We start from the raw sequence: 16743 nt of genomic DNA, 5'->3' as shown, positions 1-16743 counted from the left end.
TATGTGTGTGTGTGTACAGTTACATATCAACATACATTTAAAGTGTTAGTGGTATTAGATATTATATGAAAAATGACTTCACAAACTATACAAAGCCTACTTTTATAAGATGTTATTAATTATAAGGATTTTACAGCTAATAGAAACTACATATTGTCCTCTTGTTGCAAATAGATAAGCATATTCTGTGTCACCTATGCTTTCATATTTGTGTGTATGTGTGTGTGAGTGTATAGTATTTTAGAGAAGATTTCACTGTGATGAAATCCTGCCTAAGCCTTTGTCTCCCAAGTAGCTAGGGAGGTGTCTATTACGCCTGGCTTTATACAGTGGATCAGGAATTTAACCTAGGCCTTTCATGTGGTTCAGCCTGAAGACTGGCAGCATCTGATATGCATTGCTATGATTGGGACAATGCTCCAATGCTCTCTTTTTTTGAAGAGGTTTTTGCTATAGGTGCATGCACTCGCTAGAAAGACAGAGAGACAGAAAGCGAGAAATCACCTCCCAGGTGGGATGGCCAGGCCACAACCCCTTCTCCTCCATTCTCTTCTCAGGATCTTGGATGCCCATGCACATGCATCCAGTGTGAGTTTAAGCCAGCGGGCCCAGGACTTGAACTGCGGCCAACAACATGGGAGTCCAGCAACATAGCCATTATACTAACTGCTGCTCCCAATGCTCTCTATCTTGATGAGCCTTGTTTCCTCAATAGTAACTTGAAATTACTGGAGTAAGTTTCTCATCCTAATTTTTTACCTCATTATTTCAGTGAAAACCTACAAAGTCATACAATTTTAGAACGAGGAGGGACATGAAAAATTTGATCTAGCACACTCATTGTTTATATGTGTGTTGAGAAAACAGACCCAAAGATCTAAGTGGTTTTTCTTAGAACAACATGGATATTTAGCGTGAACACTTAGACTAGGATTCAGATTGGTGCTTTAATCTAGTGCTTTTCCACTTGACCATTTTATAATCCAACCACTCATCCTGTGCTTACACACTCAACTGCTTCAATATTGGAATTCTATAAAGCCTCAGTTTCCTGCTTTAGTCTACCAAATTTCCAAAATCTTCCTTCACCTGTTCAACTTCCCTAGTTGTTCAATATCCTGGGGAAAAATACAAGAGTTAGAAAACAAATGTTTTCCATTGATATTTCAAATAAAGGTCCAAGAGGTTAATAGCATATATATAAGAGGAAGGAAACCGTTTATTGAACACATGTTGGATGCCAGGCACAGAGCTGCATAATTTCCCGTTACCTCATTTGACCATCAACAACTCTGGGAGATTGGTATTATTGCATGCATTCAATAATAGAAAACAAAGACTCAGATTGTTTATCAGACTTGTCCAGAGGCCATATTATTAGTAAGCATTGGTGACTGAGGTCAAACCCAGTTCCACTTGACTTCAAAGCTCATGTTCTTTAACAACTATATGAGGCAGCCCTTTTGGATATAAAACAATCATAGATTATTTACTGTATGAACATGATATAAACACTGTGGGAAAACGAAAAATAGATAAGATCTCTGACGTTGGATTTAAAAATTAAGAATCATACAAGAAAATACTTGATACTTAACCATGTTTTGTCCATGAATGCAATAGAAATTATGAAAAAAAGTTCAGTCCAGGCTGAGTGTCATATCAGAAGGTATATGATGGAATTGGACCTCAACATGAAAAATTGAGGTAAGACAAACTGAGTCAGAAAACTCCAAATATGAATGTAGAAATAGTTCATAAAGAAATAAATAACTTTCTATTTGTAAATATATAAATATTCGTCTGACATATGTATGGTTTTGATGAGGCTGTTCCAACTGGACCAATGGTAGTTTATTAGGTAAAATAGGACAGGAAGATGGCATGTGAGAGAAGAGAGAGAGGATGAGATGAATTGTCTTGAAAACCAGGTAGTGTTGAACCACAAAAACAGACAATATTTTAGCAAGGTGAATACATATTGAATTTAGAATACCAGAAATATTTTAATTTTTTTTCTATAGGGTGCATGTACTCAGAGAGACAGAAAGTGAGAAATCACTCCCCAGGGGGGCTGGCCATGCTACAATCTCCTCTCCTCCATTCTCCTCTCAGGATTTTGGGCACACACACACATGCACCTAGTGTGCTTTAAGCCACCGGGTCAGGACTTGAGCCATAGTCAACTATGTGGGAGTCCAGTGACATAACCATTATACCATAATTTTAATATTAAAGAGAAAATTCCTTGAAAAAGAAATAATGGGTCTTTATATCAAGTCACATGTAAGTAATAAAAGAAAATTAAATCAAAATAATAGTATTTTTATCTTGGAGGCCAGAAGGTCATACCAGGTGTAATACAAGACAGAAGTGAGATTGGTAGTACTTTCAATAAACTGTGAGAAAGATGATTTGTCATCTATGTACATACTGTGTTTAAAGTAATTCTTGAGCAGTGACTTGTAACCATTTAAATATAGGATGGGAATATAATTTGTACCACTAAAGTAGATAATTCCTAGAGTTATGGCATACTAAGTGAAAAATGTAGCCTTAAATAAGCATAAGAGAAGTCTAAAAAGAACACAGCTATGGAGTGATTGGAGAAAGTCAGGGAAAAAACCTGAAAAATGATATTATGGTGCTCAAGAAGAAGACTATGATGGTGTTCTAGTGAATAGAATAAGCAGAGACATTGAGGACAGTCGTTAGGGTACATATTTATATATTAATGATTTTCTGCTCAGATTTCATTTTTCCTAACTTTGTTATAAATTGCTCCTCCATCTGTGAGATCCCTCAGGACTGTCATGTTTTGCATGATCTCATGCTATACAAAATCGATCAAACCAGAGGTATCTATCCATACTCTGCCATATGCAGTCCTATCATTAGTCTTTGAACTAGAACTCAAAAAGAGATGCATTCTTTTCCAGAGCAGAGTTTGCAAGATGTAAAACTAGTGAGATTTCAGTGGATTTGGAGGTTACATCCAAGCCCTTGATTAAAACTTTTCCTGAAACCCAACTTTAATGTAACTTTGTATGTGGTTTGATAGTTTACTTTCCCTTTTCATTCCAAGTTAGTCTTCACCTTCTTCCAAGCTTGTTTAAGATAGTAAAGGGAAAGGCATGATTAATAATATATGTAAGCCATTTTCTTACTTGTTCAGCCATTTCAATTTTTTCCTGTAGTGTTAGAATGAAATGTACACCAGCACACATAGACATAGATGCATGCTCAAATAATTTGAACCAAAAGTGTGGTTAAATGATGAATGAATTTTTAACAATTATTTCTTCTCTTTTAATACTATAGTTGACACATTTTATTCGGTAATACAATCTCAAACTACTACCCTGTTTTTTCTTTTGTTCTTTTTTTTTTGGAGAGGTGTTTGCCATAGGGTGCATGCACTCGCCAGACAGACAGAGAGAGACAGAGAAACAGAAAGCGAGAAATCCCCCCCCCCCCAGGGGGGATGGCCACGCCGCAGTCCCTTCTCCTCCATTCTCCTCTCAGGATCTTGGGCATGCATGCACATGTGCCTAGCATGAGTTTTAAGTCACCGGGTCCGGGACACGAACCGTGGTCGACTACATGGGAGTCCGGCGACATAGCCATTACGCTAACTGCTGGTCCCGACTACTACCCTGTCTTTAAAATTTAAGTCAAACTTTAGGTCAGCTTTCCACTGAACACAGTTTCTTTAGAAATGGTGTGACTTAAAATTTGGGGGACTGAGAATTAGATCTCATGGTTTATCTGAATCTATATTTCCATCAAGAATGACTTTAAAGAATTTTGAGAGATTTACAATATGATAAATCAGCCCCGACAAAATCAGCTTTGACACCACTTGAATTTTGAACCTTATCTCTGAGAGTCCTTGAATTATTCCTTTAAATGACGTTTCTTTCTAAAAAGAAAAGGATAGGGGCCAGCAGATGTCACGGTGTTTAAGGGTGCTGGATTCTCATGTGGCCAACCATGGTTCGAATCCCGGACTTGGCAGCTTGCTTTCTCACTTTTCCCCTCTCTCTCTCTCTCTCTCTCTCTCGCTCTCTCGCTCTCTCGCTCTCTTGCTCTTGCTCGCTCGCTCTTGCTCTGTCCCTCTCTGGTCAAATTAAAATAAATAACTAAAAGTTAAATAGAATAATTATTTAAAAAATTAAAAAGAAAATAAAGCTTAAAAATAAGAAAGAAAAACGATATAAATTTTGGTTTCAACATAACAAAGAGCTTTCACTTTGCAAATGAACTTACCAAGTTTCCTACATTCAACACACTACTGAATTGATCCGTCATAGGGTAGTGCTCCATGGCCATAAAGAGGGTATTTAAGACAATACAAATAGTGATGGCAAGATCGACAAATGGATCCATAACAATTAAGTTCACAAGATGCTTCACTTTTAACCAAGCATCACAGCAGTCCCAGATCAAGAACACATTGGCAAATCTATACCAACATGGGGGACATTTCTGTCTAGATTCTTCAAGTTCTGGAGGGATGATAAAGAGGTAGAATAGTTAACAATAATACAAATGAATTATTGCTGCTGGTAGATTATACAACATCTGATAATACTGGTGTGTATACTTGGGAAATAGGAGTCATATTATTTAACTTAACAAACTGGAGAAGACAATTCCAATGAACTTTTTAAAAAAATGTTCATTAAATATACCATGTAGATAGATGTTTATCTTTTTTTAAGAGAGATTTTTGCTATAGGGTGTGTATGTGCACTGGAGAGACAGAGACAGAGACAGAAAAGGAGAAATAATCCCCCGAGGCAATGGTCACACCACAATCCCTTCCATTTTCCTCTCAGGATTTTGGGCACACATGTGCATGTGCCTGGTGTGAGTTTTAAGCCACCAGGCCCAGGACTTGAAATGCAGCCGACTACTTGGGAGTCCAGTGATGTAATCATTATGCCATCTTCTGGTCCCAGATATTTCTCTTGTAAATACAAAAAAAATCCTGAATTTAATATTTTGCTTTGAAATAACTAACTAGGTAATCATTAAGATACCATGTTCTCGTTATTAGAATAAAATTTTAAATAAACTACAGATATTTTAAATTTATTAAATGATTTCTTTTTAAAGTTCCTTCATTTGTTTATTAAGGCTTTGCCATAGGGTGCATGCTCTCGCTGGAGAGAGATAGAGACAATGAGAGGGAAAGTGAGAGATCACCCCTCAAGGACAGCCATGCCACAATTCCTTTTCCACTCTTTTCCCAGGATTTTGGGCATGCCTGCACACATGCCCTGGTGACTTTCAAATCACCAGGTCTAGGACTCGAATCACAGTCAGCCATGTGGGGGTCTAGCGTCTTAACCACCATGTCACCTGCTGGCCCCTGAAAGGACCTTTTTAAGAATGGTTTAAGCTCTAATCCTTATTAATATGTATGATCAATTTCAATATAATCTCTTCATCAATATTAATTTTGTATACAATAAAAATATATCCTTTTTAGTATATATTCATACCCAAATGTACTTCTGTGATTCACTTGTATCTTTTAGAATTTCAGCCTCATATATATACAAAGTTATTAGTACTTTTAATGAGGGGAAGCCTGCTATAAAATAGTTATTATGTGACTGCATGTTGAATCACCTTTAAGATGAATACAAAACATAATTGATTTTCTAGAGAACATATGTTAGAATTGACTTAAACAATTAAATTACAAAATTGTGCTATTAATATAGTTTCCCTCCAAATTTTAAGGAGTTGTTCATACTCATTTAATATAGGAAAAAGAAATAATAGCTGTTACCAATTCCTCTGTGTCAAAATTAGTAAGCACTTGAATCATCTATCCTTGGCAGGAATGTAATGGTTACTATATATGCTGAGGATGGAAGAGATGTTTATTGTAGAGTCCTTCTTGGAGCACAGGTTTTGATTTGTCCAATCTATTCTTACCCTATCCCAATCCTATTACCACTTTTTGCCTGGAAATCAGATCAAGCTTGAAAGAGATGTTTCTTTGTGCTTTTATCTACTTAAATAGAGAAGCGCTGAAGTCAGCAGGTGGTGTAGTGGTGTAGGCCCTGGAATCCCACATGGCTGACCATGGTTTGAGTCCTGGACTTGGCACCTTGAAATTCATGCCAGGCATGTGTGCCTATGTGCCCAATATCTCAGGAAGAAAAATGGAAGAGAAGGGATTATGGCATGGCCATCCCCTCTGGGGGGGGAATTTTGTTCATTCTCACTGTCTCTCTATTTCTCTCCATCAAGCACATGTGCCTTATGGCAAAAATCTTTAAAAAAAAAAAAAAAGAATGCTTCTTTGCACAAGGGTAACAGAAGAACAAATCCTCACTGACATAATATAGAGTGGTAAAATATTGCTCTAAAGATTAGGTTGAGATAGAAACAAAGCTACTATTAATTTTTGTAATAAGTGTGGTAATAATTTATTCCAATTATTACACACTTACATATTCATGCCAGGCATGTGTGCAAATGGAAACTGGAGGAGAAGGGATTGTGGCATGGCCATCCCTCCTGGGGGGTGATTTCTCGCTTTCTTTCTGTCTCTGCAGTGAGCACACACACCCAATAGCAAAAATCTCTCTTAAAAAAAATAAATAAAAGCAATTCCATGTAATCTTGGGTAACAGACTCTGGTAATTCTACTAAACCTTCCCACAAAGCACACGCCAATGGAAAGCTGACTATACCATGACCTGCTTCCTACCTTCCATTGTGTTGGTCAGGATGCTGGCTATGCTCATAGCTCTTTGCCTTCCAGAGGAATCCTCCAGCATCTCCATTGAAATCTGGAAGGAACTTAACCTTCTCTTTCTGACTTCCGTTTCAGTGGTGGTGCCCTGCAAACCAAATACTGATGGCTCAAACCACCCTTTTTAGTGAATGAATAATGTAACACCACAAAGCATTTCTTTGGAAAATCATGCTACATGCAGTTCTTTCATGTACCAATTTTCAAGAAATAATAAAATACTGAATTTATTGTTAAAAAAATGGCAGATGATGCCCTTTAACCAGTGTTTACCTGTTGGATGCAATTGTACAGGGCAATTACATGGCAGAAATATATTGATTAACCTCTCAGAATTTCCAGGGAAAATTTTCATAAGCATGCTAAAATGACTTCTGCTTTAGCATTTAAATATATTTTTAAACTCACATCAATGATTAATAATCAGATCAATGTTCCCCTAAAATAAATACTATGATTATATAGTCTCAAGATTAAATTATTTTCTTTGAGGCTATATGGACAATATGCACATATATAGGCCATTTTTTTTCATGCACAAACACAGATGTACAATGAAATGTGTGTGCTTTCCTGAGATTTAAAAAATTATTTCTATATGCCAGCCTGTAATATATCAACATATTTTAGTCATTTTAAATAGTACTGTATTATTGACAGTTACATAAAAACTGTCTATTATCAATATATTGATCATTTCAATGTTTAGTTTCAAGAATATAAAATTTCCGGACTGTAAATAATTATACAACTATGAGTGAACATACATCTATAATTATGACTTGATTATCAAAGTGCCCATTATTTTATGTTGTTAGGCCTACTGAATTTTCAAATGTGTTTCATATCAGATTTTAAAACATGGGCTCTTGTAAGGAAAGCTTTTGAAAACTAATGATCCCCTATGATTCAATTGGTTCTCAAAATTCTGCTGCTTTCCATTTGATTAATCACGTTTTAATTTAAAGGACTTTCAGTTTTGGGAAGCAGGATGGGATAACTGGCAAAACTGCCCAGGCCTTGAGAGTTTTTAATTGGTGTACAACGTAGTAGCATCTGGCTTATCTATTATCACCTCTGGCTGAAGTTGTCCAGTAGGTGACGTTAGAGCTGAAGGTCCACCCACCAAGGAAACCACACCATTGCAATCCACAGTGCTGTGCATCTTCCCACTTGCTGGAAGCCCTGGCACCATCCTGGATGACATACTGGCCTGACTAACGTTACTGTTGCGTCGCTCTCCATGTCTGTGCGGCACAAACAGGGAGTCTCTCCTGCTCTCGCTGTCTTCAAATGTGCTGTGCTCATCATCAGCAAAGTCATTTTCAGATCCCACATCCCTTGTCCGACCTCTGAAGCTGAAAATGCTTGTTTTGCTGTTGCGTCTTGGGGAAAACAGGGAGCCACGAATACTCAGCAGGGACTAGGAGAAAGCAAGGAAGAAAGGAATTGGGAAGAAAACACAATGGCTTCATCGAAGTCTTAACATTGTAGAATTGATTTACTTTTGGTTAAAATATGGGCAATGCTTATTCTTAAGCATGGACAATCAAATTTGTAGAGAACACTTTTTATATTTTTATTAAAGACGATAATATAAAATAAAGTATAAAAACTTTTTTCTAGGAATACTGAATTGTAATTAAGCGTATAACCCCTTCATTTTTTTAGTTTTTTAAAAGGATTATTTAATTTAATTTAATTATTATTATTTAATTTGTCCAGAGACAGAGAAAGGGAAGGTGAGAAAACAAGTCGCCAACTCCAGGACTCAAACTGCAGTCAGCCATCTGGGAGTCCAGTGCCTTAACCACCATGCCACCTGCCGATTCCATGACTCCTTTGTTTAATCTTCCCTCTAGTAATGTGGGATGGAATGTATATCATAATGCTATCGGTGAGGGACCAGATGCTGGAGAGGATAAACAGTTCCTTTTGGTGGGAGTGGTAGTAGATAGATTTCACTTCTCAGTGCAATGAACTGAAGGACATGCCAATTGGAGAATTAGTTTCAGATCAAATGAAGCTACTGGCTCAAATAATTATTTTAAAAATGTTCTCTCAATTCTCTGCTATAAAATGAAATTTGAAGGGCTGGCAGGTAGCATGGTGGTTAAGGTGCTGGACTCCCACACAGCTGACCATGGTTCAAGTCCTGGACCTAGCAACTTGCTTTCTCACTTTGCCTCTCTCTCTTTCTCTGTATCTCTCTGGTCAAATTAAAATAATAATAATGGTGAATAAAATTAAATAAAATAATCCTAAAATGCAAAAATTAAAACAAAATTTGTTTTGTTAGTTTCTGGACCTGTTTGCCTCTCCCACATGGGAATAAAAGTCACAAAACTTACCTATATGATGCTGTCTTCCAAATTGCTAACAGTTTTCCAAATGTCAACCAATGATTCGCTTTATTTAGGAGACTACAAGTCACAGCAAGCACAACAGAGAGGATTCTTAAACTACTACATAAATTGCTATTCTTATTTAAAATTTAACACTAGCTTAAGAAGCAAAACATATAGCATGATTACCAGAGGGTGATGAAGAAGACAGTATATTACTCTGATTTCACTTTCATTATATAAAAATAATAGATGATTCAAAAACTTTTCAAGTGACAGATATTCACACAAAAATCAAGTAAATTGTTTTCTAGTACTAGAAAATAAATATTTAGCTTAAAACTCCTTCTTTCACTTCTCGATTGAATTTTAAAACTAGCAGCACCAATTATTAGGTCATTGGGAAAGACATGACATATTTTTAAATATTTTTCTATGCAAAAATGCATCACGACTTTCCCAACAACCCAGTAATTCTGTGTTTATTCTAGCTTCGATGATATTTTTCAGAACACCTTTATTCCATCTGTAGAATATTTGCTGGCTGCCTTCATCCCTAACATGACATTTCTTTCGTCTGCGTGGTCCCTCATTCAGTTTCCTACCTCCCTCCACAGCCAGGGTAATATACAGACAGAGAGACACACACATTCATATATACACACACATGTATGCCTGCAGCAACCATGTCTGGGCCTTCCTTTTCTTCAAAGCTTTGCTCTAAACCAAGTAAACTAATTTTGGGGAGAAAACATGGGAAAGGCAGGCTCTCAGATTTATTTTTGGTCTCTCTGCCTAATTAGGTCATGTCGATTTTTTTAGACCCTGTCTTTAGCTTTATTTTTGTGGCTTTTCTCAGACTGAGAAGCAACAGAATCATCTTCGTTGCCCTCTGTCTCAGTGATATTTGGAAAAGATCATATTCATTAAACAGTAGACTGTTACTTTGAATGTGTCTAACCTGAGGCTGTGTCTACATGACACTCAGTTCCTGAGTAGGTTTGTTCACCCAGTGCTAGACAGGAGTTATGCTGATTTCTCATCAAAGCAATCAAGAGACTATACTATGTGAAGACATTAATTCACCTCTCTTTAATAAGGAATGTTAATGCTTTTAATAGCCTATACTTAAATTACCATAATAGTATGCTTAATTACCAAATAGTAGTTATGTACAGAACTAGTGTTTTGAAACTTGATTGTGTACAGGGATCACTTTGCATGTTGAAAATACATATTTTTAGGTGCCAACTTTATGGGATTGTGGCTCACTAAGTAGGAGATAGGACAATTCAGATAGAAAATCTGAAGTTTCAGTACATGATTCTAATGCATGTGGATTTTGCCCTCCACCCACAGACACATATACATTTTGTCTTCCATTAATCCCTAAAATGGTTCAATGTAATCATCCTAATAGCCCTCTGTTCTGAAACTGCCTCTGGAAACTGGAAATCTGTCTGCCCAATACTGGTTGGGAGTGTGTGGTATGTTTGTACCTCCATAATAGATCTGGTACATGCCTTAATTTGCATGCTTTTATGTCAGAGTATTTTCAAAGGCGTTCCAGATCTTTGAGTTTATTTGAAACTTCTATTCACTCTTTGGAAAGTATAATAATGGGTGTGAGTACAGCTTTCAAGGCAACAGAAACTGAAAAAGAAGATTACAAAAATAGTTTTTAGAGAAAATAAACCAAAAATAACATACTAGAAGATGCAGCCGAGGGAAGGGAATACCCACAGCTGTGGCAACCCCTTTACCAGGGAAAACAAGGTTTTGTGTTTTAAGGGCCAAAAGGCTAAAAGGCCATCTTTCTTTTCCTTAGGAATACCAAAAAAATCCTAGTGGTATCATTTTTTTTTTAAACTTTTTTCTGAGAAGATAAATGTAATTTAAAAAATAATAAAATTTATAAGACTTTTGCCATAGGGCATGTGTGCTCACCAGAGAGTGACAGTGAGAGGGAAAGTGAGAAATCACCCCCTGTGGGATGACCATGCTATTCCTTTCTGCTCTATTTTCCTTCTGGGATTTTGAGCACTCTAGTACAAGTGCCTGACATGAATTTCAAGTCAGCAGGTCTGAGACTTGAACTGTGATGGACCATGTGGGAGTCCTGGGCCTTAACCACTATGCCACATGTAATTAAAAAAAATAGTAACAAAAGGGAAAATAGAGGAAACTAGGCCTGTGTGGGACAGTTTTGCATGTAGGTCTAGATTCAAAGTAAGCTTGGAAAAGTAAGGTGGAAGAAAAAGTAGATGAACATTTCAAGATGTTCTAGTGGAAACATGTAAATATTTGTTGGAAATGCTCACTTAGCATTTCAAATTAAATGTAGGCACCTTATCAATGTCTTCAATAGGTTAACAACTACACTTGGTTATGGGTACAACATTTCTGGTGGAAAATAAATTGATTCAGCATGTCCAAACAACAAAGATCAAATTTTTGGTTCTATGTTCCCCTCGTACACCTTTAAATATTTTATTTTGTACAATGGACAATGTACTATCTATGATCCATTTCAAAATAAAATAATGTAATACCTGTAAAATAACATATAAAATTTCTATTAGTAAGTGGCAGGGTACCCGTCTATTGTGACCTGTTTTTACATTTTCGGAAGGTATACTTGTTTTGAACATATTGTGTTTCCTGTCCCCATCACGTTTACTGATTCTCTTCCTACCAGAGAGCCAGAGAGTCCTGTTCTGTTTTCAAAGTCAGAATTGTAAATGGCTTCTGGCATATTTCTGCTCATGAACTGTGTTAATGCTTCCTGCCTGTCTTTGTTGGGATACGTAAATGCAATGCTAACCGGACATTTCTTCTACTTTTTAAGTTATCAGTCAATCATCTGTCTAACCACAAACATAAAAAGAACTACAGGCCTCATGTGAATACACTGGATACTGTTCTGAGGATTGCAACTCTGACTGGTAGCTAACTTCCCTGTGCTTTTGCCTCATCTTGCTTTACTCGGCCCCAGCCACCCAGCCCTTTCACTTGCGGCCTGACCATTCCAGGCATGCTGCCATATTGGACCTTGCACTTCTTACGCATCAGCCTAAAATGCTTTTCCCTCCAATAGCCTCTTCTCTTGCTTTCTCTATATTTTCGACAATTTTTTTTTGTTTACAGTGAGTTCTTCCTAAACAACCTACACACACACACACACACACACACACACACACAGAATATTATTACACATGGAATTCTATTCAGCCATTAAAAAGAATAAAATCCTGCCACTTGATATTAGATGGGTGAACCTGGAGGACATTCTATCAAGTAAAATAGCCCAGACACAGAAAGGAAAAAATCGCATGGTCTCATACACAGGTGGAAACAAGAAAAGTTACCCTCATAGAAGTAGAGAGTAGAATAGTGATTACTAGAGGGAGGGATGAGGAGAGAGATTTGGGGCACAAAATCTTTTTTGTTAATGAATACAAAACTACAGTTAGATAAGAGAAGTTCTAGTGTTTTATAGTCCAAAAGGGTAACAATAGTTAACAGTAATGTTATCTGTATTTCAGAGTATCTAAAAGAGGAGTTCTAATGTTCCAAAAACAAAGTATATGATACATGTTTGAGGTGATAGCCATGCTAATTACCATGACTTGATCATTACACATTACATATATGTTCTGAAAATTCATATGTTGCCCCATAAATATTAACAATTATTTGGTGTCAACTGAAATTAAAAATTGGAAAAAACAGATAATTTTCAATTTTGTTCCTTAAGAGTAGTTGGGTCAGAGGCCACGTGCCAGTGTAATGAAGACTCACCAAGTACACTTCTCATATCAAAGGGTAGTGGCAAAATCCAGAGACATTGCTTTCCAATATCCATACAAACGTCACAATCACAACCTCAGATGATAAAGGCAGAAACTCATATGCAAAGAAGATAGGTTTATCTGAGATCTCAAAGTGGAAAACACATACATAAGAGATTCCAAAACTCTCACTGAAAAGAAAAGGCTGATAGGTCGGTTACATTGGGGGAAAATAGAAGCAGATTGAGAAATGTGGTATCAAAATAGTGAAATCTTTCAAGCTGATTACCTTAAATTGATAGCTTTAGTGATGTACAGTGATTGTCTAAAATAAAATAATAAAAAAATCTAAGAGACAAAAACAAAAAAGTTATGAATAGTTTAATAAAAATCCTTTTTGAAGACAATTTGCAAAAATTTAAATAACTGTATAAATGGTAGTTCTTTGTTCTTCACCTAAAGCAGATATCACAAAGTGCATAAAAATGAAATATAGTCATTAAAAGGTAATAGCAGTAGCAGAACCAACCAGGGTACATGTAGAAAACTGTACCTGATGGGGAGAGCAGAACTTCTTGTCCCCAGTCAGTCGGTTTCCATCCATGGAGAAAAGAAAACTTCTTCTTTTGACACTGTCTTCAGATTCAGATTTGGGAAACCTGTCCCCTTCACCCTTGTTGTTTCCTTCGAGGTGCTCCCTCTGTCTTCTTTTCTTCCTTCGGTTCCTCCACTCCTTAGCACTTTTGGAGCTTAACTTCGATGCTTCTGAAGAACTTTCTAAGAGCTCTCCCAGGCCACCTATTCCACTGAAATCTCTCGAAGCAGCTGACGCTGCTGCGACTGCCTGTTGAGAAACCAAGTCAGGCACTGCTTGGTACATGAACTCGGAAAATACTTGACTGTGGTGCAAATGTTGCCATTTAAGACTCTTTATGTGAAAGTTTTGTTTTCGGGTGTTTTTGCTTTACCACAATGGTTTATTTAATAATGACCCATATATTTTAAATAGAATAAAACTATCGGGTCATTGGAAAAGTCACGATGCATTTTTCTATGCAAAAATGCATCATGATTTTTTCCCAATAACCAAATATAGGGTTGCTAGTCTATGAATTTGAACAAGAAAAGAAAAGTCTGATTTTTGCACATTACCTATTTTTTTTTTTCTATTAAGATTAGCTTCAGTTCAGGAAACAATTGTTCCCTTGAAAGTATCTTCTCTGCTTTAATAGCAAATATTCTCAAGTTAGCAGGTGGCACGGCAGTTTACATGACTGGATTGCACATGGCTGACAGTATGGCACGAGTCCTGGAACTGGTGGCTTTAAAAAATCACACCCAGGGTCCGGCAGGTTAAGGGTTCTGGATCCCCACATGGTCAACTGCAGCTTGTTTTCTCATTTTCTCTTTCTCTCTCTCTCTCACACACACTCTGTCCCTCTCTGGTCAAATTAAAATAAAGTTAAATAAAAGTAATTAAAAAATTATTAAAAAGAAATCACACCCAGCACACATACATGTGTGTCCAAAATCCTAAGAGGAAAATGGAAAAAAAAAAGAAATTGTGGTGTGACTATACTCCTGGGAGATGATTTCTCACTTTCTCCCTCTCTTTCTCTCTCTCTCTAGCAAGCACAAGTGCTCTATAATAAAACTAAAATAAATAAATAAATAAATAAGTAGACATTCTCTTACTGGTGGTTACTTATCTGATTACTATTTCAATTCAGTCTATAAAATTGTTCCTTCCATATATAATGTGAACAATGGAGTGATATCCTCTCCTCGCCCAAATTTAGGACAAAAGCTTTTTGTGTATATGAGTTCAAAACATTTTACTATTTTAGCTCTACAAGAAAGTTTATCTGGTCCTTCATTTAAATTATTGCTAGGACTACAGTACACACCTTTTGGGTTTACGATGATTCTGAAGAACTCACTACACGGACTTTCAGTTTTACAAGTTTAATTGTTGGAACCAGTGGTGGCTAGTGGTTGAGGCTCTGGACCCCCATGTGGCCAACCACAATCCAATATCTGGATGGTTTGAAACTCACGCCATGTACATGTGTTCCCAAAATCCCAGGAGGAGAATGGAAGAGAAGGAACTGCAGTGCAGCCATCTCCCCTGGAGGGTGATTTCTCACTTTCTGTCTCTCCAGTGAGCACAAGCACTCTGCAAAAATCTCGCTTGAAAAAAGTTTAATTGCTCAGAATGTATTTATTTTTATAAACAATATCAACTGACTAACATATCAATACATAAATATATGAAAAATCATTCAAGGATTTATAAAGTTTTCTTTCTTCATTTCAGCACCAAGGATTCCTAAGCATTTTGTGTTTCTGTATCTAATAATGAAAACAACCAGCTTAGAGGTTAAACATGGCAAATACATTTTCATTTATATCAATTGCATTTTCAGAATGGAAATAAAGTAACCATGACTTAGTAATGATTTACAATACGGTACATATCAAAGTTGAGTTCTCGTAAGTGTATGTGGGATATTCAAAATGTTCATGGAAAATGTGGATTATGAAAAAAACTACTCATGGATTTCAAAAATATTTTTGCGCTAAAATAAACTTGTATTTTGATAGTAATAGCATTTCCATGAACTTTTTGAAGTACCACCATAGTCTTGTGCAGTGCCTAGGATGTTAGCTCACATAAAAAGGGCTTAGTAAATGTTTGATGAACAAACATTTAAAAAGGCATCTTACTGTCAGTTGTCTCAGATTCTGGGGTACGTTGAGGGGCAGGGGATGAGATACTCGTAGCCCTGAATTTTTAAGATCTCATGTGTCAGAATGCTGTATGACAGCAACATTGTTTAAGAATTATTTTATTTATTCATTAATTTATTTTAATTTGAGCAGGGAGAGAAAGGAGAAAGAGGAGAGAAAGAGAGAAAGATAAAGTGAAAAAGCAAGCCATCAGGTCCGGGACTCGAACTGTGGTCAACCATGTGGGAATGTCCAGTGCCTTAACTACCACACCATCTGCTGGTCCCCAAAGCAACATATTTTAGGAAGGAATGAAGATATGCCTATTTACAATACTTTGACAACAATTTGTACTTTATGTTTCTTCCTTACTGAAAAAAAAAAAAACTGTTAAATTAGTTTTCGATTTTGAACCTCACACCAACTCATACTTTAAAAAACTCCTGAAAACTAAAGATACTATGCTATAAATTTCCTAGGAGGTGGGGAGAACCACAGTACTAGATGTATGTGCTAGACTAGGAAGCACATATAATGTGACTAGATACTTGGTTATATTTAGTACTATATTCATTATGCGGACCCAGATATAAGACTTGATATAAGATAATGTCCAGCATTTAAATAAAACACTAACTCAGAATTCGTCTATGTGTAAAGTTACATACGGTCATCCAGATTTTTTATTGAGTTCTTAATCATCATAAAAAATTTATATTACTATCCATGGTGAGAGATGAAAATATTAAGAACTCTTATTTTATTCATTTTATTATGTAAAATAAAGTGAATAAATGAGGCACTTATCTGTAGGAAGTTATAGTTACAAAATGGTTGATACATGTAGGAGATACAAAACAACTAGCACTTTTTGAAAGAATGAATGTACGTGTATTCTTTTAGAAATACAAAGAAAGCTGTAATTCTCCTTTCCATTCGTGTAGATACAAACATACAATGCACAATGCTAACCATTTATTGACTGGTTTGTCCCTAGAAACCAGGAAGTGGTGGTAATATTCCCTTACCTTAATCCAGCAACTCATGCTCATTTAAATCACTTCTGGAATTTGTTTTGCATAAGACGTGATTTCCCTAC

At 36.4% G+C, this 16743-nt stretch overlaps 1 protein-coding gene across 3 annotated transcripts in view; it reads right to left on the bottom strand.

Moving 5' to 3' along the window:
• The window catches only part of LOC102467834 (sodium channel protein type 3 subunit alpha), a 130849-nt gene that overhangs the window by 48775 nt on the left and 65331 nt on the right, over positions 1-16743 (bottom strand). For 2 of the 3 annotated variants that reach the window (XM_006160252.3, XM_027776490.1), the window contains 4 exons: positions 13468-13758; positions 7854-8201; positions 6734-6866; positions 4270-4508 (listed from right to left, as the gene is read on the bottom strand). In XM_006160252.3, the coding sequence (XP_006160314.1) occupies positions 4270-4508; positions 6734-6866; positions 7854-8201; positions 13468-13758 (1011 nt within the window). The remainder of the gene's footprint in view (positions 1-4269; positions 4509-6733; positions 6867-7853; positions 8202-13467; positions 13759-16743) is intronic. The other variant, XM_027776491.1, reaches the window with a different exon arrangement.

The sequence above is a fragment of the Tupaia chinensis genome, unplaced genomic scaffold, assembly GCF_000334495.1.
Source record: "Tupaia chinensis unplaced genomic scaffold, TupChi_1.0 Scaffold000674_1, whole genome shotgun sequence".
NCBI lineage: Eukaryota > Metazoa > Chordata > Mammalia > Scandentia > Tupaiidae > Tupaia > Tupaia belangeri.
The sequence above is the reverse complement of the archived record's forward strand: the minus strand, read 5'-3'. Positions and strand labels throughout refer to the sequence as shown.